Source organism: Oncorhynchus mykiss, chromosome 24 (genome assembly GCF_057628025.1).
Source record: "Oncorhynchus mykiss isolate SJ-2025 chromosome 24, ASM5762802v1, whole genome shotgun sequence".
NCBI classification, from domain to species: Eukaryota; Metazoa; Chordata; class Actinopteri; order Salmoniformes; family Salmonidae; genus Oncorhynchus; species Oncorhynchus mykiss.
The window spans coordinates 2024851-2050868 of record NC_143045.1 but is presented as its reverse complement, the minus strand read 5'-3'; the positions used below and the strand labels follow the sequence as shown (position 1 = coordinate 2050868).

Here is a 26018-nt window from a genome sequence, read left to right as displayed (position 1 = left end):
AAGGATAATAATTTGCTCATATTCTGTTATATTATTTTATTAGTCTCAAACCAATTGATTCGGTATAATAACCTGTATCCAAAATGTACAAACCTGAATTGCAGAATACACACCATCCAGCATAATCCAAGTGAATGTTTGCCGTTTTATGCATAGCTGGGAAACCTGGCAAGCATCTTTGTTTAACCTTTATTTAACTAGGCAAGTCAGTTTAGAACAAATTCTTATTTACAATGACGGCCTACCCCGGCCAAACCCTAACCCGGACGCTGGGCCAATTGTGCGCGGCCCTATGGGACTCCCAATCAACGGTTGTGATACAGCCTGGAATCGAACCAGTGTCTGTGGCGACGCCTCTGGTACTGATGTGTATTTGTGGTTGCATCACTTGCATGCATAATTTGCTTTGTGCATAAACATGCATATGTTTCATAGTAAGAGCCTAGCTGCACACACAACTTTACATAACAACTTGGATGCATAGAGTAATTTGCTAGTATAAATGTACATAAATAATGCCCACAGTCCAGTCCCTGCACTTTGACCATGAGTAACAAAATCTTTATGTGGGCACCTGCAGGCCAAACTTCAAAGTCAACTATCCACTCAGGGCGGCGAGCTAACAGATTTCAGAATAGCAATGTAACCGGTTGACGTTAGAGGTGGGTCCGGTTGCCTTGGAAACGAATTGGCACTGAAGCGTGGAACAGCTTCAGAGGCCCGCCTCCTGTACAAATACCCCCATAGCTCTGACGTCAATGTACGTCAACGAGAGAATATGATGCCTCCTGCAAGTCAACTCGTGTACTTTAGTTAATAGAGGTAGCTAGCTGAAATATTCTAGCCGTGTTGTGTTGGAGAACGTGGCGTGGCAGCCTGTGGCACTCGTACATGTCACCTGTCGTCTCGTTGGTCTGAAGGGTCGTTCACGTTCAAACTGGCAGGGCGACCGAGAATTGTACTTTTTTGTCTATTTTGAATAGACACATTTCATTGGGCGGTTTGTTTTCCCTTCCTCGATATATTGTAGGCGAAAGTTGCGAGCCCTTACCTCCTCACCCCCCAAAACCACATTTAATACAGCATGGTCATGGCTGACAATCACCAAAAACCGATGTTCCGGGGTCCTGTCCGAGTGGGCTTCTACGATATCGAACGTACTCTGGGAAAGGGTAATTTCGCCGTTGTAAAGCTGGCTAGACATCGTATTACCAAGACCGAGGTGAGTACTGAACAAACTAGCTAGCTGGCTAGCATGTTAGGTAACCGTGAACTACAGTAAGCCTAAGCGTGTGATTCTCTTGTAAAGGATACTAACCTTGCCTTTGAACTAACAAGCTAACGTTAGTTACTTACCCCCTGTTTTGCAGCGATAAATTAGCTTGCTATCTAAAGTTGTATTTGCACATTCTGTAGTTAACTCATTCTGTTCACATTTGACATTGACATATTTCGACTATTTCACACCTAGGTAACGTTAACGTTAGCTTGCTTTGTTGCAAACACGGTCGTTTTTTTGCAAAGCTTTTGACCCACACATGAAGAAAGCAATAGAGTAGTACCAACTATTATATAACTTGTTAATCAAAACTGTCCGACTATGGTTAACTAGTAGAATTGGGTGTCACCCAGTTTTAGATGTAGCTAACGTTAGCCTAACCGTGAAGCAGATTCATGAGACACATCATTATCCCATCTCTTTGCAACCTCAATGTTGTGCAATACACTGCCTTTATTTGACCATGGATCATTACATTGCTTCGTTACTCGAAGTAACAATTGTGTGACGTTTGTATAATGTTATGTATAATGTGCTCAACAAGCCACCCCATAGACCAGGGTTTCTCAAACTCGGTCCTGGAGCCCACCTTGAGTGCGCGTTGGTTTTTGCCCTAGTACTAAAAAATGGATTCAAATGACCAACTCATCATCGAGCTTTGATTATTGGAATTAGACTGGTGTAAACAACCACATAAATATATAGGGCATTCAGCATGGCATTAGTGCATTGCATTAGTTACATAACCCAATAATAATGTGATTTTGTTGCCTCTTCTTGGGACAATCACTGTGGAGCTGCTGTGTACATACTCCATTCACAGATGCTAATAGCCCTTGATCATGACTTTCAGTTCCATTACACATAAGAGTCATTGGACGAAGGCGTCTTCCTTACAGGGTGAGTTTTGTTGAGCCACGACGCTTGCTATTAACATGCATCGCTTGCGGTATGGTTTTGGAAACATAAGAATGTATCTTTCATATCAGCAAGAAATAATTTACAAGAAACAAAAGGTTAAACTACTACACACCTTTTTATAGGGTTAGGGTTCCCACACGGCTGTATTTCCATGTTACAGCGCTTGTTTACAGAAACAGATGGAAGACGGGATGGACTAGGGATAGGCTATACGGACACGCCTGGTGCCCAAATTGTTGATGAATGTTGCGCAGTTGTGTCAAGTGGAGATGAATGGATTCGGTTCAGTCAGTCATCCTGATGAGCCCTTCCCAGCTAGTTAGTTCATACTGGCTAGCTGGCAACAATAGCAGCATGGCACTAGTTAAAACTTGTAAAAGAAAGTGATTGTTTCGATGGGTGAAGGAAAAATAATTTGTAGCTAGGGCTGGCACAATTATTGTGTAACCGACAATAACCGTGAACATAATCGTCTTACTACTCTTTTCAGGAGAAGGAGTGATTCAACGTTATATTTAGTATATCTACACTGCTCAAAAAAATAAAGGGAACACTAAAATAACACATCCTACATCTGAATGAATGAAATATTCTTATTAAATACTTTTTTCTTTACATAGTTGAATGTGCTGAAAACAAAATCACACACAAATTATCAATGGAAATCAAATTTATCAACCCATGGAGGTCTGGATTTGGAGTCACACTCAAAATTAAAGTGGAAAACCACACTACAGCCTGATCCAACTTTGATGTAATGTCCTTAAAACAAGTCAAAATGTGGCTCAGTAGTGTGTGTGGCCTCCACGTGCCTGTATGACCTCCCTACAACGCCTGGGCATGCTCCTGATGAGGTGGCGGATGGTCTCCTGAGGGATCTCCTCCCAGACCTGGACTAAAGCATCCGCCAACTCCTGGACAGTCTGTGGTGCAACGTGGCGTTGGTGGATGGGAGCGAGACATGATGTCCCAGATGTGCTCAATTGGATTCAGGTCTGGGGAATGGGCGGGCCAGTCCATAGCATCAATGCCTTCCTCTTGCAGGAACTGCTGACACACTCCAGCCACATGTGGTCTAGCATTGTCTTGCATTAGGAGGAACCCAGGGCCAACCGCACCAGCATATGGTCTCACAAGGGGTCTGAGGATCTCATCTCGGTACCTAATGGCAGTCAGGCTACCTCTGGCGAGCACATGGAGGGCTGTGCGGCCCCCCAAAGAAATGCCACCCCACACCATGACTGACCCACCGCCAAACCGGTCATGCTGGAGGATGTTGCAGGCAGCAGAATTTTCTCCACGGCATCTCCAGACTCTGTCGCGTCTGTCACATGTGCTCAGTGTGAACCTGCTTTCATCTGTGAAGAGCACAGGGCGCCAGTGGCGAATTTGCCAATCTTGGTGTTCTCTGGCAAATGCCAAACGTCCTGCACGGTGTTGGGCTGTAAGCACAACCCCCACCTGTGGACGTTGGGCCCTCATACCACCCTCATGGAGTCTGTTTCTGACCGTTTGAGCAGACACATGCACATTTGTGGCCTGCTGGAGGTCATTTTGCAGGGCTCTGGCAGTGCTCCTCCTGCTTCTCCTTGCACAAAGGCGGAGGTAGGGGTCCTGCTGCTGGGTTGTTGCCCTCCTACGGCCTCCTCCACGTCTCCTGATGTACTGGCCTGTCTCCTGGTAGCGCCTCTATGCTCTGGACACTACGCTGACAGACACAGCAAACCTTCTTGCCACAGCTCGCATTGATGTGCCATCCTGGATGAGCTGCACTACCTGAGCCACTTGTGTGGGTTGTAGACTCCGTCTCATGCTACCACAAGAGTGAAAGCACCGCCAGCATTCAAAAGTGACCAAAACATCAGCCAGGAAGCATAGGAACTGAGAAGTGGTCGGTGGTCACCACCTGCAGAACCACTCCTTTATTGGGGGTGTCTTGCTAATTGCCTATAATTTCCACCTGTTGTCTATTCCATTTGCACAACAGCATGTGACATTTATTGTCAATCAGTGTTGCTTCCTAAGTGGACAGTTTGATTTCACAGAAGTGTGATTGACTTGGAGTTACATTGTGTTGTTTAAGTGTTCCCTTTTATTTTTTTGAGCAGTGTAGTTTCCCCAATAACACTTACTCATTTTTACAAGAAGTGCATAAAGTTGTTAATCATTTTACGAGCAGAATGGCACGGTTGGGAGGAGAAGCATCATTTCGTAATGTTCCAATCGGTCAAAATCATTTGTTTTGGAAACAGCGGTGTCACCAAAGCTGTTATTTATTCATGATATATGTCATAGCAACTTTTCTAAGATGCATTCAAAGCTTAAACACATTTCTCTACTAACATGACAGATATGACAATAAACGTGGTCATTTGCATGACAATTGGGCCTAATCGTTATCCAAAATTCCATAATCGTCACAGCCCTACTTATAGTATTGGTTTCCATCTGGATGTCACCGGGATATGCCAATTGGCTAACGTATCGAGGTGCCTCCCATTGTTTTGCTTCCCCAGGCAGCTGTATCGCATATCGCTTGAGGTAGCTAACGTGACCAACTTGTTCCATCCCACTTGATTATATTTTGAGTAAGATAGCAGCTTACACTAGAAATAACTTGTAATATTGGTAGTCACCTTGATAGTCTACTGCTCAATGGGAGAGTTTGCCCTGCAAGCTGACAACACATCACGGGGCACAGTGCATCCTTAGTTCCTGCTTTCCGACCAATGCAGAGCAACGCTGTCCTGCAGTACGGAGAGGGGATGTAGTTTGATAGTCTCTTGTCAGTCTTTTCTCTTAAAGCAAAACATTTGGTCTAATAATGAAGGATCTAGAATAGGCCAATGCAATGTCATACCTTTTTTTTAAAAGAAAGACAACAATGTGTGATACATTCATAAATGTTTTCTTTGAGGATGTGTATGGAGCTGAGTAGAGCTACATAAACATAAATAATAAGATCTTATAGTTTCGTTAAAATTGCATTTGAAGGACATGTTTGGATTGAATCACCTGACTGGCAACATCCTCAATGTCCGGAACACCATGAGCTTTCTATTCTACTGCGATTACACAGGGGGACTAGTAACCATTGTGACTGTGCTTGTTTTTAACACGGACACAGATGGGTCATCTTTCTTCATTAGCTTTGAGCTCACAGAGCTCTCGACGGTGCAAAATTAAACAATTTCGGCACTGAACCTTGGAGTCCTGTCCTGTGCTATTCCTCTGAAAATAGCATATGTATCTATTTAGCTAGTCAGTGGCAATGTTTCTCAGCTAAACAAGTGAGTCACATTGGTCAGTTCAAAGACCAACATAAGCCTGGCTACTTGTTGAAACAAGCGAGGAATAACATACAATGTGACACCCTCTTCCACAGATGAATACAAATTGATGACCATTACGGAATGTAACGTGAGTCATAAGCATGCAGAGACCAGTACAGTACTTAGAATGACCCTCACTGTATTTTATGTTGTGAGGCAGCTGAAGCCACTGAACATGGGTCTACTCTGCTGCTCTCCCTCTGACCATGTTGTCCAGACTCTCCATATCCAGGATGTGTCCCAAATGTCACCCTATTCCCTATGTAGTGCACTACTTTTGGCTAGGGCCCATAGTGTGATACTTTTGAGCAGCGCCCTACTTTGTAAATGGTGTGCCATTTGGGATGAAATCCTAGCCTATCCATGTTGCGTTAAAACAGTCAGTCAGTAGGACAACGATGGGAGAACTAGGGTGTATGAACAAAACGGAAGCCAACAGAAGCAAATGGCAAGGGACCTACGTGAATTTGTCCATCAACTCTTGTTTTCATTGCAAAACGTGTTCTGTTACAAAACGTTTTGCGACTGTTTGCTATGGTGCACAATAATCATTACGCCACTATCCATCTCCTGTTGTTCCCTTTTTTTCATTGGTCTCCTTCATTTATGATCTTGTGATCAGTCGGACCTCAGTTCACGAATGCCCCCAACCTTACTTGACCTCATTGGATATATTGGGCGTATGCATCAAATTGTGTGTGGATGGCTTGACAGAAATGTTTGCAGAAGGTAAATGTTGAACTTTTGTTGCACAAATATCCAGATGATGCTGCATATCATTTTGCGCTATGACGCGGTAGGTGTGATCGAGGCGTCAATTTATTCTGTTTATAACGAAGAACGAGAGGAGCGTTAGTGTAGTGCTATGTATCTAATCAAGCGTTGTGTTGGGTAAGATTAGAGTGGAATGATTAAAGGCCTCCCCTCGCTTTTGTTTACTCCCCTCGCTTGGCTCGCAGACATTTGGATCTCTAAGTCCTGGTGATGAAATGCTGTTTATGAGAGAGAGACTTGGGATATTGCATGTTATCATGACATAGACACACTGTTAATCAACTCTCGCAAGGATGAAGAAATGGCCTGTTTTCCAGCAGCTTCTGCTAATGTTTGCCGCCCTTGCCTCTCACCCAGTGTGGGTGACGGAATATAAAAGCTGTTTATGATTACCTCCAGCAAACAGTTTTTTGTACATAGGAGAGCATTTGAGATTATTTTTTTTTTGTCTGTGCTTGCAAGAACTGAGAGTGCTGTGGAATTATATTATGGAGAGAGAGGCTTTCTGCTTACCATTTTTTCCCCCTTTTGTCTTTAGAATTATCTGCCTCAGTCTAAGCGACACTTAAAAATGTAGGCCTACAAAAAAGTGTTATTTTATTTTCCTACATACAAAGACCTCAAGGGAATCCTTTGAAAGTTTTGTCCAGGGACTCATCACTGTGTTCCACAGGTTGCCATTAAAATAATAGACAAGAGCCAACTAGATGCTGTGAACCTGGAGAAGATCTACCGGGAGGTACAGATCATGAAAATGTTGGACCACCCGCACATCATCAAGTTGTACCAGGTAAATCGCTCCTCTTAAAAAAACAGTATGCAACATTACATTCCCTTTTTATTTGGTCCTCTGGGTTTTTGTCAGTGGTGGAATTCTGTTCTCATACTTGAGTGAAAGTAAAGATACCTTAATAGAAAATGACTCAAGTAAAAGGGAAAGTCACCCTGTAAAGTACTACTTGAGTGAAATTCTAAATACACTTACTTTTGATACTTAAGTATAGTTGCTAAAATATAGTTAAGTATCAAAAGTAAAAGTAGGAATAATAATTAACCAAACCGTAATTTTAATTATTATAATTGTTTTTACAGATAGCCAGGGTCACACTCCAACACTCAGACGACATTTAAAAACAAAGCATTTGTGTTTAGTGAGGACGCCAGGTCAGAGGCAATATGGATGACCAGGGATGTTCTCTTGATAAGTGTGCGAATTGGACCATTTTCTCTCCTGCTAAGCATTAAAAATGTAACAAGTACTTTTGGATGTCAAGGAAAATGTATGGAGTAAAAAGTACCTAATTTTCTTTAGGAATAGAGTGAAGTAAAACTTGTCTAGAAATAGTAAAGTACAGATACCCCAAAAAATGACTTAAAGTATTTTTTCTGAAGTACTTTACACCACTGTTTTTTGTATAAATTTGCAACGCCTACGGTCATTCAGGATATTTTCTAATAGGTTAGCAAACATCTCCAATCTACCTGGCCTTCACAGTCCTAGACCTTCATAGATATCAGAGCTGACGTCTGACGGAGTTAATGACTAAACAACCAACCCTCTGCATCTTCAAGCAACGTGTCAAGGTGCTTGACAGAATTTCACCCAAACTGCACTGTAGGTTTCAGCCTCTCGTGTTAATAGCAGAAGGGGAAAGAAATGTTCAGCTGCCAAGCTCTATCATCAGAGGAGGTCCTACTAGTCAACCTGAAAAGCCCACCCCAGACTTCACTTTATTACATAAGACTTTAGGTCACTTTAGTCATTGGCAATGTGAATAGCAGTTTGTTATTACACAACCAAATGGCTCGGGTCCAGACATTGATGTGTAATCATTGTGTACCATTATTTCCAACAGCTCTTCCATTCAAACAGCTTGGGTCAATTAGTAATTTCCTTTCAGGCCTCATGAACAGAGGGCAGCAGGCTCGGCATCGGCTCTCTTCTCGCTCTCTCATCCCCAAACAACCAACACCCCCCCCCCCCCCCCCCCCCCGGGGTCTTTGCTTCACAGGATGCCCCCTCAGTGGACTCAGAGACCCAAGTTTTACACACACACACACACAGCTCTTGCTTCGGCCACTTCACTGTTTCAAATAAACTCCTCATCTCCACCTTCATCAATATATTGCCTATTTGTCCCCATCAAGCATTCACAACAACACAGAGAAGTTGTAGGCTATAATGTTGTCCTTTACATGGGACAACAATCCATGTCATTCCCCCATTTGTATCATTGACAGAGTACTCTGGCAGAATTTGGATGATTAGTGCCATGTGGTCGACATGTTATGGAAGGCACTGGGGAAAGTCACATTGGTTATCCCTACAGCGTCTTTGATAAAGTCATGGAGGCAGTGGCATATTGGTCAGAAAGGGTGCAGAGCAACGGGTTAGTGTGCCCAGATGGGAATTTACATGAAAGAACCACTGGGGGATGTGAATGTATCTGATTCATTAATGCATCTCTTTTCCGCTCTCTCAATTTAGCTCTCTTCATCCCGTTGTTTTCTTTGGCTAATTCTGTACTGATAGTGCCAGCGGTGTGTGTGGGAGGACACCAGGGTATGCGCCCCAAAATGGCACCCTATTCGCTATGTAGTGCACTACTTCCCATAGGGCCCTGGTCAAAAGAAGTGCGCTTCATAGGGAATAGGGTGCCATTTGGGATGTAGACCCTGGTGTCCTCCCGCACACACACCGCTGGCACTCTACAGGGAATAGAGGAACCGTTCAACCATGGAACAGAACATCGTTCCTGTTCTCTCATATTTATGTCATTTTTGTAATTCCGAAAAAAATAATGACTTTTTTGTTATTGTTGTGTGCAGCCAGTATAAGCTGTTTACTCTGCTGATCAGTGCAAGTTTGCATTCATTCATTTGTTCTTTATGATCCTTTCATCAAGACTGTTCTGTGGTTCTCAGTAGGCCCACGTCAGCCAGCCTAATACTATTCCAGGAATCCATGCACAAGGATTATCAGATGAATTTACATCTTAACAGCACCGAGGTCATTGCTGAAATTGGTCTTAATCTGTTTTGCTGTGTGCTTATTGCTTACTCATTGTTTCCTTCCCTCTTTCATAGGTAATGGAGACGAAGAACATGCTCTACTTGGTGACGGAGTATGCCAAGAACGGGGAGATTTTCGGTAAGTGACGCAGACGTACCAAGCAAATTTTTACCCGACGACAATGTCGAACAATTTTTGCATAAATCTCTAAATCGCAATCAGTGTAGATGAAGGGGAGGATACAGGTTAAAGAAGCATTTTTCAGCCTTTTAAGCCAATTGAAATATGGATTGTATGTGTGCCATTGAGGGTGAATTGGCAAGACAACATCTTTAAGTGCCTTTGAACGGGGTATGATAGTGGATCCCAAACTGTGGGGCGTGCCCGTGGGGGTGTTTTTACATTTTTTTTAAGGAACTTACAAATTTACAAATTAGGTAGTGCATCATCAGTTCCTCTTGTCATTGTTAGTCATGGCGTACATTAGAGAGCTATTTATAACTTCTAGATAATGTCCGGACCAACTAGCCCATGTCAGCTAGGTTTTTTTAGCCAATAGATTTTGTGGTAATGTTTTATAACTCAAATATCACATGAATACACATTAGACATGGCAAAATGTATAGAATTGCAAGAACACTTGCTTTAAAACTGCAAAATGTTCTCTGCAGGCAATGACAAAATGTGCTTTAAACCAGCAACATTTTCTCTCTGCCAACAAGAGGGGGGTGAACAGTTTGTCATGAACAGTGCTTGTGCCCATATAAATAAATGTGGCGCGCATGAAGGAGGGGTGCGGGATGTTCCCCAATGCTGAATGTGGGTGAAAAGGTTTGGGAACCCCTGTGGTAGTGGGTGCCAGGCGCACGGGTTTGTGTCAAAAGCTGCAACGCTTCTGGGTTTTTCACGCTCAACAGTTTCCTGTGTGTATCAAGAGTGGTCCATCACCCAAAGGACATCCAACCAACTTGACACAACTATGGGAAGCATTGGAATCAACATGGGCCAGCATTCCTGTGGAACGCTTTTGACACCTTGTAGAGTTCATGCCCCAACAAATTGAGGCTGTTCTGAGGGCAAAAGGGGGTGCAACTCAATATTAGGAAGGTGTTCATAATGTTTGGTGTACTCACTATGTTCCTGATAGGCTTTTGCTTAATCAAAAAGGAAGGCTTCTTTCATTGTCTGTCTAAGGACAGGTAGTAGGACAAAGGAATGCCTCCACCTGTTGAGAGACAATGAGATGATTTGATTAAATCTTCCCTTGAGCTCCTCAACATTTGCATATCTTGCCCTTAATCCTACTTTCAGTGAAGATTGATTGTCATAGGTGAGAAGCATTGCGTTAAACCCATAGAATTAGAATTCTATCATATATGATTATGAACCACGTAGATAGTGAATTTAGAGATGATTTCCTGGTCTTGTGTTTTGACTAAACAGGGCTGGTAGTTTGTCCAAATACCCTTGTTTATGTTGTTGTGCCACTTGGATGGCACCCACTGGGGGAGGGAGAGGGCATGGAGGAGGAGTCACAGGTTAATAGAGCTTGTCTGACCTCCATTTTCAGTTCAGGGGTCAGTCAAAACAGCCTTTCCTCAAATACCCTTCTGTATCTGTGCAGAGTTGTTACAGGCTTACCTGTCTTCTATATACCCACCAAATAAGACAGAATCTAAACCTAAGAGAATATCATATGATGTAGGTAAAGATGCGAAATGTGAATGCTATTTTACCCCAAAGCACATTTCGTTTTTTGTACAATACATGAACCTCACAGACAGGCCTTCTTCCCAAGGCAAGCCATTTCCCAATGGTTATGTAAAGTGATTTTTGTATTGATGAGTTGTGTTGCATGATGTTTGACACATCATTGTACTGTAGGCAATGCAGAGATGGGTACAGTGACTCTCCTGTTCTGTGTGCTCGAAGGTGTGCACAAGGTGAGTGGGTTGCTTAACCTTTGCCCCTTAAAAAGTGGAAGACAAACAATTGGTGGGATTTTACTACTGGACTGGAGCGGTTATTGATATGAAAATGCTAGATAGCCTAGCCGTGAAAAATGAATAAGAGTCTGGTCATGAAAGGAGGGCAAAACCAGAAGCCCTAGAAGTAACCTATTAGGACTTATAGAACCAATCTTGATGTACCATTTGAGGTATGAGGCGCATGTTCTATCGCTAACAGACACGCCATGCTCTCTGGTCTGCTCCAATGAAAACCAGCACTGTTGCCACCAGCCATCTTGGTTATACAAGCAGCGTTTTCTGGTTCTCTCATTTATTTATTTGTTTGTATAGAGGGAGGAAAGGGAGTGCTTGCTTGACACATGAAGGATGACAGTTTTTTTTTTTTTTACACGTGGAACAAAGTGAAGTGATGCAGGGCACTCAGCAAAGTTGTCTGCCTTATCCGTGCCAATGTTTATCCTTCTGGAAGGTTCTCCCATCTCCACAGAGGAACTCTGGTGCTCTGTCACCTCCCTGACCAAGGCCCTTCTCCCCCGATTGCTCAGTTTGGGCAGCCAACTCTAGGAAGAGTCTTGGTGTTTCCAAACTTCTTCCATTTAAGAATGATGGAGGCCACTGTATTCTTGGGGACCTTCAATGCTGCAGAATTTTTTTGGTGCCCTTCCCCAGATCTGTGCCTCGACACAATCCTGTCTCGGAGCTCTACGGACAATTTCTTCGACCTGGCTTGGTCAACTGTGGGACCTTATAGACAGGTGTGTGCCTTTCCAAATCATGTCCAGTCAATTGAATTTACCACAGGTGGACTCCAAGTTGTAGAAACAGCTCAAGAATGATCAATGGAAACAGGATTCACCTGAAATCAACTTAGAGTTTCATAGCAAAGGGTCTGAATGCTTACAAGATATTTCAGTTTGATTTTCCGCTTTCTCATTATGGGGTATTGTGTTTAGATTGAGGAAAAACATACATTTTAATCAATTTTAGAATAAGGCTGTAACGTAACACATTTTGGAAAAAGGGAAGGGGTCTGAACACTTTCCGACTGCACCGTTTCTTGATTACATAAATATTCTACCACCCGTGGCGGGGCGGGTGCATGCGCGCTGACACGGTCGCCAGTTGTACGGTGTTTCCTCCGACACATTGATGCGGCTGGCTTCCGGGTTAAGCGAGCAGTGTGTCAAGAAGCAGGGTCTTATTTCGGAAGATGTTTGGCTCTCGACCTTCGCCTCTCCTGAGTCTGTACGGAAGTTGCAACGATGGGACAAGACTGTAACTAGTGCCAATTGGATATCATGAAATTGGGGACAAAAAGGTGTAAAAAAATAAATAAAAATCCATCTAATTTCAATCCATTTGAAATTCATGCTGTAACACAACAAAATGTGGGAAAAGTACATTGGTGTGAATACTTTTTGAAGGCACTGTATGTGACAGGTCTTTTTTGTTCTTACACTCAGTTCTTAGGTGGTGTGTTTGTGTGATTTTTGCCTAGTCAGAGTAATGCATGTTTACAGAGGGTCGGAGTAGGGAAATGTGGCAATGATTGTCAAGTGATTGATGCCTTATTTTGGATGGTCATCACGTGTTTGTGTGTGTGCGCAAAGCAGCGATACTGCACTAAATAAACAAACTGTTTGACACTCTTCTTCTCCCTGTGTCTGGGTTATGCCAGGGTCAAGCTCAGACCTGACACTGGTGTTGATTCTAACAACAGCCATCTTGTTTTCACCACGACTGATAAAGAAGGGTGCAGAGTAGTGGCAAGTGAATGGAACAAAGTCGACTGAATTGAGACCGGGTCCACATCCCAAATGACACTTTATTCCCCTTTAGTGCACTTCTTTTGACCAGGGCCCATAGGGAAGTCCATAGGGCTCAGGACTCTTTCTGGGGCTGTATTGACTTATGTGGCGCCTGGAGGACCTGTCTTGCAATCAGCCCACGACAAGCCCATTATGATAGAAATAGACTGGGCTTGATAGTTCATCAGCGCAGCACTCCAACTGAAGGGCGGACAGTACATTTGGGTAACCTAATTTCAGAGAATTCTTAGATTGCTCCACTGATCATGTCTAGGTATTACAGAACCATTTGGCCCCACTTATTGTTCCTATTGCACAATGTAAAATGGTTATATAATGCATATTTATATGCTTTTCGCCATCAACATCATCACTGAGATTTTCAGACGCCAGCAAGTAGCACTAGCTGACGTAGGTAAACAGGATTATGACGTTCTGTTTTCTTCCACTATAAACAGACATTCCTTCCACTTAACATCAATCTAAAGATCCACTAAACCCACCAAGCTACATTTGTGCTACTTGACTTAGTAGCTGGCTGTCAAGTAGTGTCTGTTAGTGGCTTTGTGAAGCCACAGTTCTTTATCCAATCACCAGAAAGCACTTCACCCACCTATCTGTTATCACTGCTTAGAAGACCTTTTTATAAGCCTGCTGCTCTCGGTCCGTATCCATCCAGCTTTGTCCCAGACTGTGTCAACTAGCTAGCTGTCTGGGAGGAGATCTAGTCTGTCTGTCCGTGTCCATCCCATAGAATTGGAATTACTAAGACGGACGTTCCTATACAAGTCAATGACTTACAGTTCCAGTAGGGCTATTTCTACAATCCATCCATCCCAGCCCTATGGACTTTGAGTCTGGCAGGGTGGTGGGCCAGACACAGTGAAAGCAGCCATGCCAACCTGTCTGCTGGCTTGTCAGCCTCACCCACCCAACAAGCTGCAGGAGTGGATCAAACCTGGAGAAATTGGGTCAACTACAAATAATGAGGAGGAGGAGGAGGAGGAGGAGGAGGAGGAGGAGGAGGAGGAGGAGGAGGAGGAGGAGGAGGAGGAGGAGGAGGAGGAGGAGGAGGAGGAGGAGGAGGAGGAGGAGGAGGAGGAGGAGGAGGAGGAGGAGGAGGAGGAGGAGGAGGAGGAGGAGGAGGAGGAGGAGGAGGAGGAGGAGGAGGAGGAGGAGGAGGAGGAGGAGGAGGAGGAGGAGGAGGTGGTGGTGGTGGTGCAAGGGGACATCAATTTGAATTTGAAAAGGGGGTAAAAAAAAACATGTAGGCCATGCATATTAAGAAGAAAACACTACAGGAGAGTAGCTGGGTTTAATTGACTAGGCCTAAACACATCTGTCTTCCTGAGAGTGTGCCACGGTGAGATTCATTTTGGCTGTCAACTTCTATTGTCCGCTGCAGTAGTTGGGTCTATAATTTTTTAAATTCTGTTACTCCGTAGGTATCGGGTGTTTTTTTGTCTGAGCTGAAAAGGCTTGGCTACACTGTTGACTCACCTAGCTGACACTTAGTAGCATCGTTTTGATGGCTGATTGACCTGGGGCATGGTAGGCAGTGTTGAATTGTACGCATACGCTACACGTCTTTACTTCCGTACTAAATTTCAGGAAAATAAGTTTGGAGCTGAGACATTGCAGGATTGATCGGGAGAGAGTCATTATTTCCCTTGTTCAGTGGGCAGGCTCCCCCTGGCTTGGCTGTCTGGATGCCGGCCAGCTAAGAAATGTACGGACGCCAGGTCCTGCTCTCGCTCGGCTTTCCAATCTCTTCAAAACCTGAGCAGCTGTTAAGAGATTACAAATCTACCCAACATAACTGGAACACGGTGCTCTTCTGAGATTTTCCCTCGTTGTTTTTAACACCCTGTCCTGGACCTGTGATTCATCATTCATCCCCCCCGTCTCTCCCACTTTCTCCCAGAATGCAGCACTTCTTTGACTGAGTACACCTGACTGTGCTGCCATGTTGTTGGTCCTCCTCCTTGCCCCTTCTGACGTTGAAGCAGTGCATTACTCATTCATTCACTGGTGTGACGGTAGCTGCTGTGACAAGCTTGCTTTTTTTGTGTCATTAGCCCTTAGCGGAAGCACTCTGGAGCGCACCAGACTCTGTTGCTCGCGTGTGAATGGAACGGCTTAGCTCTGTCAAGGTGTTGGGGATCAAGGCTCTAGAGAGCAATTTAAGTCATGCCATAGATTTTCAAGTAGATTTAAGTCAACTGTAACTTGGCCACTCAGGAACATTCACTGTCTTCTTGGTAAGCCACTCCAGTGTAGATTTGTCTTTTTGTTGTAGGTTATTATTCTGCTGAAAGGTGAATTCCTCTCCCAGTGTCTGGTGTAAAGCGGCTCCGTTCGGAAGGACGACTGTATCTTTGTGTCTGGGTGGTTTAATACATCATCCACAGCATAATTATTAACTTGACCATGCTTAGAGATATTCAATGTCTGATTTATTATTGTTACCCATTGTCCAATCACTGCCCTTCTTTGAGGCTTTCGACAAGCTGAAATTCAATACTTGACTGATGGACCTTAAAGAGATTGTATCTATGGGGGACAGAGGAAGGAGTGGTCATTCAAAAATCATCTCAACCCCTATATTGTATTTCTCATGTCTATTTCAGTGCAATAAAAATAGTATCTAGCACAGTGAACAACACTTCTATTGTCCAATGTAAGTGTCAGCTAATTCCAGCCAAATGGGTATCCAGGATCCAAAGTCCAGACTTTCTCTAGCGAGGGATTGGTTAGGTACTATAGGGCAAGAGGCCGCTGTAGGCGTACTACTCAGTATATGCAGAGAGGTTTATCACATAGCTGTGTTGTGTAGCTGCAGTAGCCCACCCACCCAATCTCTGTATTCAGAGCACCTCGCCACATTCCCATGCCAAGTGAGTTTTTATTTATTTTTAATTAGCGACACGCGACAAAGTGAAGCCTCAGTCAAGAGGGGAAACAATATGGAATATGGCACCCTCTCTAATCAGTGTCATGTTTTTCTAATTCCCTCTGAAGTTAACCATTCATCAGAAGTAGAAGTCTGGCCATAATGTCACAGTTTCCTGGAACCTTAGCTGTATGCATTCTCATTTGCATAATGAACTGGATATGAGGAAATTATAATTCAGATTGATGGAGTTAATGCTTGATATTTCCCTTAGGAATAGCCTAACTTTGCAGTTGCTCCATTTTTCATTTTTTTCACCCTCTCGTGTGAGCACAGGGTGGTTGACGCTGTTGAGATGACTCAGACTCTTTAAAACTCGAACTCTGGTTGGTCTCCTGAAATGTTTTGTATCGTTGAAATGTCTTGAACGTGATTTTGCCCTTGTACTGTAGAGGGAAATGAGTTCCCATTCCTCTCTGTCGTTCTCCCTCCATGCTATGTGAGGGTGTGAAATACAGAGCTGCATGCATGGCTGCCTGCTGGTTGCAGGTGTGAAGATGCCATCATGACACGAGTTTCCCAGAGGCTGTTGATGAGTGATTAATTCTCTCTCCCATTATATCTGTTCATGGTTGTAATTGACGGGAGGAAGTCGTAACGAGTTTTATTTGATTTGGAATTTGCGGATGGTTACAATTCAAATTTTACGTTATAATAATTAGCTAAATACACTCATACCATCATGGCCGTCTAGTCATCCCCAGCTTCCAGTTGGCTCATTCATCCCCCTCTCTCTCCTGTAACTATTCCCCAGGTCATTGCTATGAATGACAATGTGTTCTCCGTCAACTTAACTGGTCAAATAAATGTTAAAGGAAAAATGGTATCACAATAAAATAGAAACAATGAGGCTATACACAAGAGGTACTGGGTCAATGGGCAATGCTTACGGGTTAGTCAAGGTCATTGAGGTAATTATGTATATTTGGAAAGTAGTCAGACCCCTTGACTTTTTCCACATTTTATTATGTTACAGCCTTATTCTAAAATGAATTCATGTTATTTTTCTCATCAATCTACACACAATACCTCATATTGACATAGCAAAAACAGGTTTTTAGACATGTTTGCAAATGTCTTTCAAATTAAACTGATCACATTTCCATAACTATTCAGACCCTTGACTCAGTACTTTATTGAAGCACCATTAGCAGCGATTACAGCCTCGAGTCTTCTTGGCTATGACTCTACAAGCTTGGCACACCTGTATTTGGGGAGTTTCTCCCATTCTTCTCTGCAGATCCTCTCAAGCTCTGTCAGGTTGGATGGGGAGCGTTGCTGCACAGCTATTTTCAGGTCTCTCCAGAGATGTTCGATTGGGTTCAAGTCCAGGCTCTGGTTGGGCCACTCGAGGACATTCAGATATTTATCCCGAATCCACTCCTGAGTTGTCTTGGCTGTGTGCTTAGAGTCGTTGTCCTGTTGGAAGGTGAACCTTCGCCCCAGTCTGAGGTCCTGGGCGCTCTGGAGCAGGTTTTCATCAAGGATCTCTCTGTATTTTGCTCCGTTCATCTTTCCCTCGATTCTGACTATTCTCCCAGTCCCTGCTGCTGAAAAACATCCCCACAGCATGATGCTGCCACCACCATGCTTCACCGTAGACATGGTACCAGGTTTCCTCCAGACGTGAGGCTTGGCATTCAGGCCAAAGAGTTCAAGCTTGGTTTCATTAGACCAGAGAATCTTGTTTCTCATGGTCAGTCATTTTTAGGTGCCTCTTGGCAAACTCCAACTGGGCTGTCATGTGACTTTTACTGAGGAGGGACCTGATTTGTTGGAGTGCTGCAGAGATGGTTGTCCTTCTGGAAGGTTCTCCACAGGGGAACTCTAGAGCTCTGTCAGGCCTTTATGACCAAGGCCCTTCTCAGTTGGCCAGGCAGCCAGCTCTAGGAAGAGTCTTGGTGATTCCAAACTTCTGTGTTCTTGGGGACCTTCAAAGCTGCAGCCATTTTTTGGTACCCTTCCCCGGATCTGTGCCTTGACACAATCCTGTCTCGGAGCTCTACTTACAATTCCTTTGACCTCATGGCTTGGTTTTTGCTCTGACATGCACTGTCAACTTCGGGATCTTTATATAGACAGGTGTGTGCCTTCCGAAATCATGTCCAATCAATTTAATTTACCAAAGGTGGACTCCAATGAAGTTGTAGAAATATCTCAAGGATGATCAATGGAAACAGGATGCACCTGCGCTCCATTTTTAGTCTGTCTGAATTCTTATGTAAATAAGGTTTTTCTGTTTTTTATAACTTTCTAAAAACCTGTTTTTGCTTTGTCATTATGGTGTGTGTGTGTGTGTGTGTAGATTGAGATTATTTATTTAATCCATTTTAGAATAAAGCTGTAACAAAATGTGGAGAAGTTAAGGGGTCTGAATACTTTCCGAATGCACTGGAGCTAGGGGTAAAGTGACTATGCATAGATAATAAACAAAGTAGTAGCAGTAGTGTGTGTGTGTAGTTAGAGTCCAGTGAATGTACATCAAGCAAGTTGTAGAATTTATTTTTAAACATTTTTTTTTAAAACTGGGTCAATGCAAATAGTCTGGGTAGCCATTTGAGTAACTGTTCAGCAGTCTTGTGGCTTTGGGGTAAAAGCTGTTAAGGAGCCTTTTGGTCCCAGCGATGTTGTGAGAGTTTGGGCGAAGTGTTTGCTGTTGGAGAATTTTTGGACTTGTCAGCATCGCTGAATACTAATTCAAGAAATATCAACAGAATCGAGACATGATGGGTCCATGATCTTTGGAGATGGATGGGGAGGTTTCTTTAACATGTACACTATTCAAACAAGCCAAGACCCCAACATTTTAAACATTTTTTTCATTTAACCTTCCATTTAATAACTAGGCAAGTCTGTTAAGAACAAATTCTTATTTACAATGACGGCCTACGCCTTATGCGACTCCCGATCACGGCCGGTTGTGATACAGCCCGGGATCGAACCAGGGTCTCTAGTGAGTGCAGTGCCTTAGACCGCTGCATCACTCTGGAGCCCCAAAATAGATTCCAAGTGTTTGCATTTGTCTCAGGAAAATGGTCTGTGGCCAAAATTTGTTTCCACCCGTTTGTCCCTTAGAGAGGCAGCGTAGGGGTCAGAATAGAAGAGCGTCATGCAGCTCTTTGTACGACATTGAAGCACCCAGGGACTTTGGAGTTAGGTTATCTTGGCTCTTTCTCACTCCCTCCCCCTCTTATGTGCTAATGTACAAACAACAGGGCAGTTCTGAGTAACCCTCCTTCTATCCCCTCCTTGAGTTAGCTGATGAGGACATTTTCAATGTTTTCTGTGTATTACAGTAAGCTTAGGCTAATGTGTTTGTCACTGCCCAGCCCTGCCAGCTCACCTCAGCCCTCCAGCTGTAAGCTGAGCGGAGCTAGCCAGGCTGGGCTAGAATATGTTAGTCGAGCACTGTATGCGTTAGTTGGGCCTGTATGGTCTGAGGGCTTGGCTGGCTGAGGTCTGAGGGCCTGACCCAGCACTCTTGGGTGTGGTGACTGACCACATGATTACGTCCGTGTTTACTCTGCTGCCTCGACCCGACCACAGAATCACAGGCCAGGCTCCTTATTGTGGCTCATCACTGTCCTTTCCTTTGTAGGCTGGCCGGAGGAGGGGTGGTTACTGTAAGAATAGTTGAGAGAGCTGAGGTGTTTCATGCCACTATGTGATTGTACTCTACAACCATGGCGTATGGCAAACCAAACCCAAATGGAATTGTACTAGCCTATTACTGTTCAGGCATGATCAGAGTGTGGATTCTGTTAGGCACACAGATGGATTTGGTCTAATGTGTAGTCTAGCAAGCCTTAGCTAGGAAGAAGACATGGAGCACACACAGGCCTACAGTACATGTTTGAGGGCTACGCATCCTAGCCACCCTTGATTTGAATGTATGCCAGCTGATGAACATATATATGACTCTATCCCTCTCCCCTCTCTAGACTACCTGGCCAAACACGGGCGACTGAGCGAGCTAGAAGCGCGGCGCAAATTCTGGCAGATCCTATCAGCGGTGGAGTACTGCCACAATCGTAACATAGTCCACCGAGACCTGAAGGCTGAGAACCTGCTGCTGGACGGACACATGAACATCAAGATAGCAGGTAGGTGGTCAGTGCAGTGAAGCCAGACATTTTTGTGTTTTTTCCTGACTCCATAACCTGTCATGAGAGACCAGACATTTTTTCTGGTCAAGTCACTTGGTCAAGAAAAACACCTGTACTTTCTCATCGCTAGGGTTCCAAAATTCCCCCTGTTTTCCAGAAATCCTGGTTGGAGTCCTGGCAATTTTTGGAAAGTGAGCTGAATTTTGCAACCCTACTCTTAGTGTTTCAGGGGAACCTGAGAGTAATCTAAATTGTTAGGTTAGATTACTCGTTGGTTATTACTGCATTGTCGGAACTAGAAGCACAAGCATTTCGCTACACTCGCATTAACATCTGCTAACCATGTGTATGTGACAAATAAAATTTGATTTGATTTGGAAAGACCAGTGGGATGGACTGTATGAAAATACCTTGTGTAGAGAGAGTTTCATGTTCACAGTTGTGAAGATCCTGTAAATCGACAAAGGCCTAGAAATTGTGAACCAAGTCTTTTTATATATAGTGCGAACAACTTCACAACTTGTTTTGATCAGAACATTGCTGTTGGATTACATGGCCAGGAGCAATGACCTCAGCGATGGTTCAGTTCTGAAATGTCTAACGACCAGAGCAGGCCATTTGCACTGTGTTGAGGTGACCAAAGCCCCCTAGCTAGATCAGGGAAGCAGGAGCTGAAAGCTAGACCGTACTGCACAGAGCCTCGGGCTGTTGCATTATCAGGAAGATGGCATTTTGAGCGGGCTGGTGAAAATGTCATCGAGCATCTGCGAGAGGGCTGGGTGAGAAGGACTGTTCTGAGATGTTTGTCAAACACGGTGACGTGCTGTGTGCATGCCCACAGAGTCCTTGCGTTCCTGCTCCAGTGGTGTGAGATCTAGGCTAGTCCGGACTGTGACTGACAGAGAGAGAGACTTAAAGAAGCCTGTCTTCCCGTGTTCATTAGGGCACGCAAAGGAAAACGTTTCCAAATGTTTTTCAACTAAAAATTTAAATGAGTCCCTGTAGTCCCTCCTCGGTTTTAGTCTGTTTTGTTCCGTTTGATATCTAATCAACACGACTCAGTTTGTCTCTCTGTGGATGTAAGAGAAGATGATCGGTTGTGGTGGCAGGTAGTGGTTGTTATTACCAAAGGCAAAATCGCCACCACAATGACGCCGATCCAATTGTTGGGAAAGGTACACTTTTTGGGGGAAATGGACCAGTGAAAACATTAACGTAGGATTACAAATACATCAGGCAGGCACACAAGGACATTGGGACATCCTGTGCTTTGCTTGTCTTAGATGAGGACAATGTTTTTTGTCATTTTGTTCTAGTCTCTCTGGACTAAAAAGAGACTCACTGCACAGAGAAACAGATAAATGTTCCCCCAGTGATATCTCACCTCTTGTTTTACCTCACCGAAGGACATTGTGTGGTTCATGTTTTATCCTCAAAGAAGAGGATGCACTGCCACACTAGTCTCCCTTTTTTTAAAGGTCTCCTTTTGTATACCCAGAACTGCCCGGGCGGTCAGTCTCTCAGACGCTCCATAGTGCTGTCGTGGTTGATGGTCAGTCAGGGAAAGGTCACCCAAGTGCCATTCAGCAGGGGGTGTTGCTTTTATGTTTCTACTTCAAAGAGCTTGTCTCTCTCTCTGTGTGTGTGTGTGTGTGTGTGTGTGGTAGATCATGCACTAATCAGGAAGCCTCTTAATCACACTTGGGGTTGAGGCTGGCATCAAATTAACTGCTTTGAAAACACTTGCCATATCATATGTGACCAGTGATTGGGTCAAATAACATTTGTTCACAGTGGTACACCCCCTTCACCCATACTATTACACTATGTCTTGCTTTATTGTTCATGGACCAAGCTGAAAGGTGACCCATTACACAGAATCACATGTTCAAGGTGCAGGTGTGATATAATCATTAAGCCACCCTCTCATTCACCCCCCCATGCCTCTGTACCTCAGACAGGGTGATACTCAACCACACACACTGTCCACCAGCTGTATAAATCACCATTGTAAGCTGAGCTCTCTATGCACTTGTGTCAACTTGAACAAGGACACATCGCATTGTCCCTCATTTATAAAGGAACAGCCACTGTTGGGATCCATTTGGGACACAGACAGAGTGACTGGTGCTGGGCGTGGCGTTGCGCAGCCCACCCTCCCCACATAGCGAGCCCCTGGGCTGTTGGGAGCATTGACGTCAGCCAGCCACGCTGCTCAGTATGCAGCCCGCAAAGTGGGTCAGCTCCTCTGATAAGCCCTCACTCCTTCTTTACTCTGCCTTAATGTGCCTTGCCAGGGCCCTCACCGACATAGACTAGCCGAGATATAATTATCTACAGCTCCCTTTGTCTCGGGGTAATACACACCTTTAGATCCCCCGTCTTAGATATGGGCATAAAGGTATATGATTGACCGCTTCTTTTGTCTCTAGTTCAAATGTAGCCTAAAGACTAGGCTAAATCTAGACGTACGTATACCGTGCCTTCACTTCTTTTAACATTTCACATTTTGACCTTGTGGCAAGCATCACTCTGACCTTGATGCATTGCATTGTCAGAGCTAGACAGTTTTTCAGGTGAGGTATTAAAAAAAAGGGGGGGGGGGGGGAAACAAATTTCAGATTACTTTCATTCAGTAAACCCAGATTCACAGTATTACCAGAATAGAATCCAGATTTGCATGGGATTGGATTATTGTTAATTTTAGGTGATGGTTATGAAACCTTGTTTTTAGCTAGACAAGTCAATGGCAATGCTGCACTGCTGTTGTTAAGTGTGTGTTGTGCAGTCTGTGGTACACGTCACACAGGGTTTCCGTAAGCCAAAAGTTGCTGGCTTTTGTCCACCCCCCAAAAATGAAAACTGTATTCTAAATCTGTTGCAGGCTAAAATGACTGAGAGGGAAAAAAAATCCCATTGCAAAATGATGCTGTTTATTCATTTATGGAGATACAAGTCAATGTAAATACATTTGACGATCATGCTTACACTGCCTTGCCAAAGTATTCATCCTCCTAGGCGTTTTTCCTATTACAACCTGTAATTTAAATAGATTTTTATTCGGATTTCATGTGATGGACATACGCAAAATTTGTGAAGTGAAATGAAAAAAAATAACTTGTTTAAAAAAATGTCAAATTAAAACACTGAAAAGTGGTGCGTGCATATGTATTCACCCCCTTTGCTTTGAAGCCCTAAATAAGCTCTGATGCAACCAATTACCTTCAGAAGTCACGTAATTAGATTGCACACAGGCAAAACACTGTTTTAATCAATTGTTTGGTGATGTGAATATATTTAGTGTAGTTTTATCTAAAATATATATTTTAATGTTTCACTTTTTATTTGTATGAGATTCACTGTGGAGGATGATCCTCCTCTGAGGAGCCTCCACTGCTTCACACATTTTACTTATGCTTTTCACTGACAACTGCAACTCAATGATCAGCTAGGCCTATTGCCATGCGCACTGCCCAAATAGGCATAAGCCCAAATAGGCATACGCCTATGAGCTTATGATTTTGAAACAATCCACAGCTATTTTTTTTTAAAGAAGCTAGTGGTCCTTGATTCCTCTGTGGCTAAGTCATGCTTTCTGGTGAAGTATTTTGAATGATTTTATTTCTTCCTGTATAAACGGGAGTAATGTATATAATTTTGGCAAATTTAGTTCAATTTACTTCCCTATTGGAGTCTTTAGACCCCCCCCCCTTCTTTCTAAGTTTCTAACAGAGATTTTAATCTCTGTCACATATGGAACTGCTGTCAAGTGCGCTGTTTATAGTGTGTTTTCCCGCAAATTGCTTTTTGGCAACTGTTTGAAAATAAGGTTTTATTGGCTGCTTCATTCCATGAGTTAGTTCCATGTTTTGTTAAGATGCATTACCATAATCTAAATGTGATTTCTGTCATTTTGAGCACTGTGGGTAGAAAATCTCATGGTTAAAATGTTTCAAATGGCCGTCAAATTAAAATCTCCCCAGTCATGTTGTCCAGAGCCACATTTTCCTAACGGAAACCCTGACGTCACACTAGTGGCAGAGAGAGAGAGTGAGTCCCAAGTAGCACCCTATTCCCCATATAGTGCACTACTTTCAACCATTCAGTCGCACTTTGCGTCCCTTTTACATGGCTGTGCGAGTGAATTTTTTTAAATTGGTAGCATCAGTGCCAGCAGCACATTCTACATGTTCACCTCACTCAAAACACCCTATTTTCTTTAGGAGGCTAAAGCCCATGATTTGGTCAAGCAGTAAAGTACATTTATCCTCATCACTCCTGTAATTAAAGTGTCTGCCTGCCCCTGTACCTGTTTAGCTGGGAACTGCTGCTGCTGTGTTGAGCGAGCCACTCGCTCTGATTTCCTGGATAAATGTATAGCATTTTAAAATCCTATTGTGGGGAAAACACAGCTATCCTGTTGTCATTTAAAATGAAAGTATATGTGTCACATGGTTTGTAAACAACATGTGTAGACTAACAGTGAAATGTTTACTTACGGGCCCTTCCCAACAATAACACGAGGAATAAATACACAAATAGTAACGATAACGTAGCTATATACACTGGGCACTAGTACAGAGTGGATGTGCAGGGGTACGAGGTAATTGAGTTAGATATGTACATATCGGTAGGGATAAAATGACAAGGCAGCAGGATAAATATAGCAGCCGCGTACGTGATGAGTCAAGAGTTAGTGCAAAAAGGGTCAATGCACATAGTTAAATAGTTAACGCTACCCAGACTATTTAGCAGTCTCTTGGCATTGGGGTAGAAGCTATTCAAGGTCCTGTTGGTTCCAGACTTGGTGCATCAGTACTGCTTACCGTGCTGTCTTTGATAATTGGTGGCTGGAGTCTTTGACAATCTTTAGGACTTTCCTCTGACACCGCCTGTTAAAGAGGTCCTGGATGGCTGGGAGCTCGGCCCCAGTGACATACTGGGCCATACTCACTTCCCTCTGTGTAGTGCCTTGTGGTCGGATGCCAAGCAGTTGCCATAGCAAGAGGTGACGCAGCCAGTCAAGATGCTCTCAATGGTGCAGCTGTAGAACATTTTGAGGATATTTTCAGCCTCCTGAGGCGGAAGAGGCGTTGTCGTGCCTTATTCACGACTGTGTTAGTGTGTGTGTGTGTGTGTGTGTGGACCATGATAATTCCTTAGTGATGTGGACACCGAGGAACTTGACGCTCTCGACCCATTTCCACTACAGCCCCGTTAATGTGGATGAGAGCGTGTTGGACCCGCCATATCCTGTAGTTTGCAATCAGTTCTTTTGTCTTGCTAAAGTTGAGGGAGAGGTTGTTGTCCTGGCACTGACCACTGTCGTGTCATCAGCTAAGTTAATGATGGTGTTGGAGTCGTGCGTGGCTATGCAGCTGTCGTTTTCTGCAAACATTAAAGCAGTGACTCGCTCCTGCAGGTTAATTCTCTACAACATCCGTGGAGTATGACCTTACCTCACACAGGAAGTGGCGCAGGTCCTAATCCAGGCACTTGTCCTCGCCCATCTGGACTACTGCAACTCACTGTTGTTTCTCCGCTTGTGCCATCAAACCTCTGCAACTTTTCCGGAATGCTGCAGCCCGCCTGGTTTTCAAGTTTCCCAAGTTCTCCCATGTCACCCCGCTCCTATGCACCCTCCACTAGCTTCCAGTCAAAGCTTGCATCCACTACAAGACCATGGTGCTTGCCTATGGAGCAGCAAGAGGAATTGCCCCTCCCTACCTTCAGGCAATGCTCAAACCCTACACCCGAGCACTCCGTTCTGTCACCTCTGGTCTCTTGGTGTTCCCGCTCAGCCCAGTCCAAGCACCTGAAACCCTACCTCTAACTCTACATCTTAAATAATCCCTCTCCTCA

The 26018-nt window shown here is 43.9% G+C and overlaps 1 protein-coding gene across 3 annotated transcripts in view; it reads left to right on the top strand.

Moving 5' to 3' along the window:
• Positions 1 to 631: 631 nt before the first annotated feature.
• The window catches only part of LOC110503529 (serine/threonine-protein kinase SIK2), a 57291-nt gene continuing 31904 nt past the window's right edge, over positions 632 to 26018 (top strand). Inside the window, exons 1-5 of one of the 3 annotated variants that reach the window (XM_021581889.3) lie at positions 771 to 1222; positions 2133 to 2179; positions 6980 to 7096; positions 9394 to 9457; positions 19992 to 20153. In XM_021581889.3, the coding sequence (XP_021437564.1) occupies positions 7055 to 7096; positions 9394 to 9457; positions 19992 to 20153 (268 nt within the window). In that variant the 5' untranslated portion in view covers positions 771 to 1222; positions 2133 to 2179; positions 6980 to 7054. Of the gene's footprint in view, positions 1223 to 2132; positions 2180 to 6979; positions 7097 to 9393; positions 9458 to 19991; positions 20154 to 26018 lie in introns of all 3 variants that reach the window. The other 2 variants (XM_021581888.3, XM_090218095.1) reach the window with 2 other exon arrangements.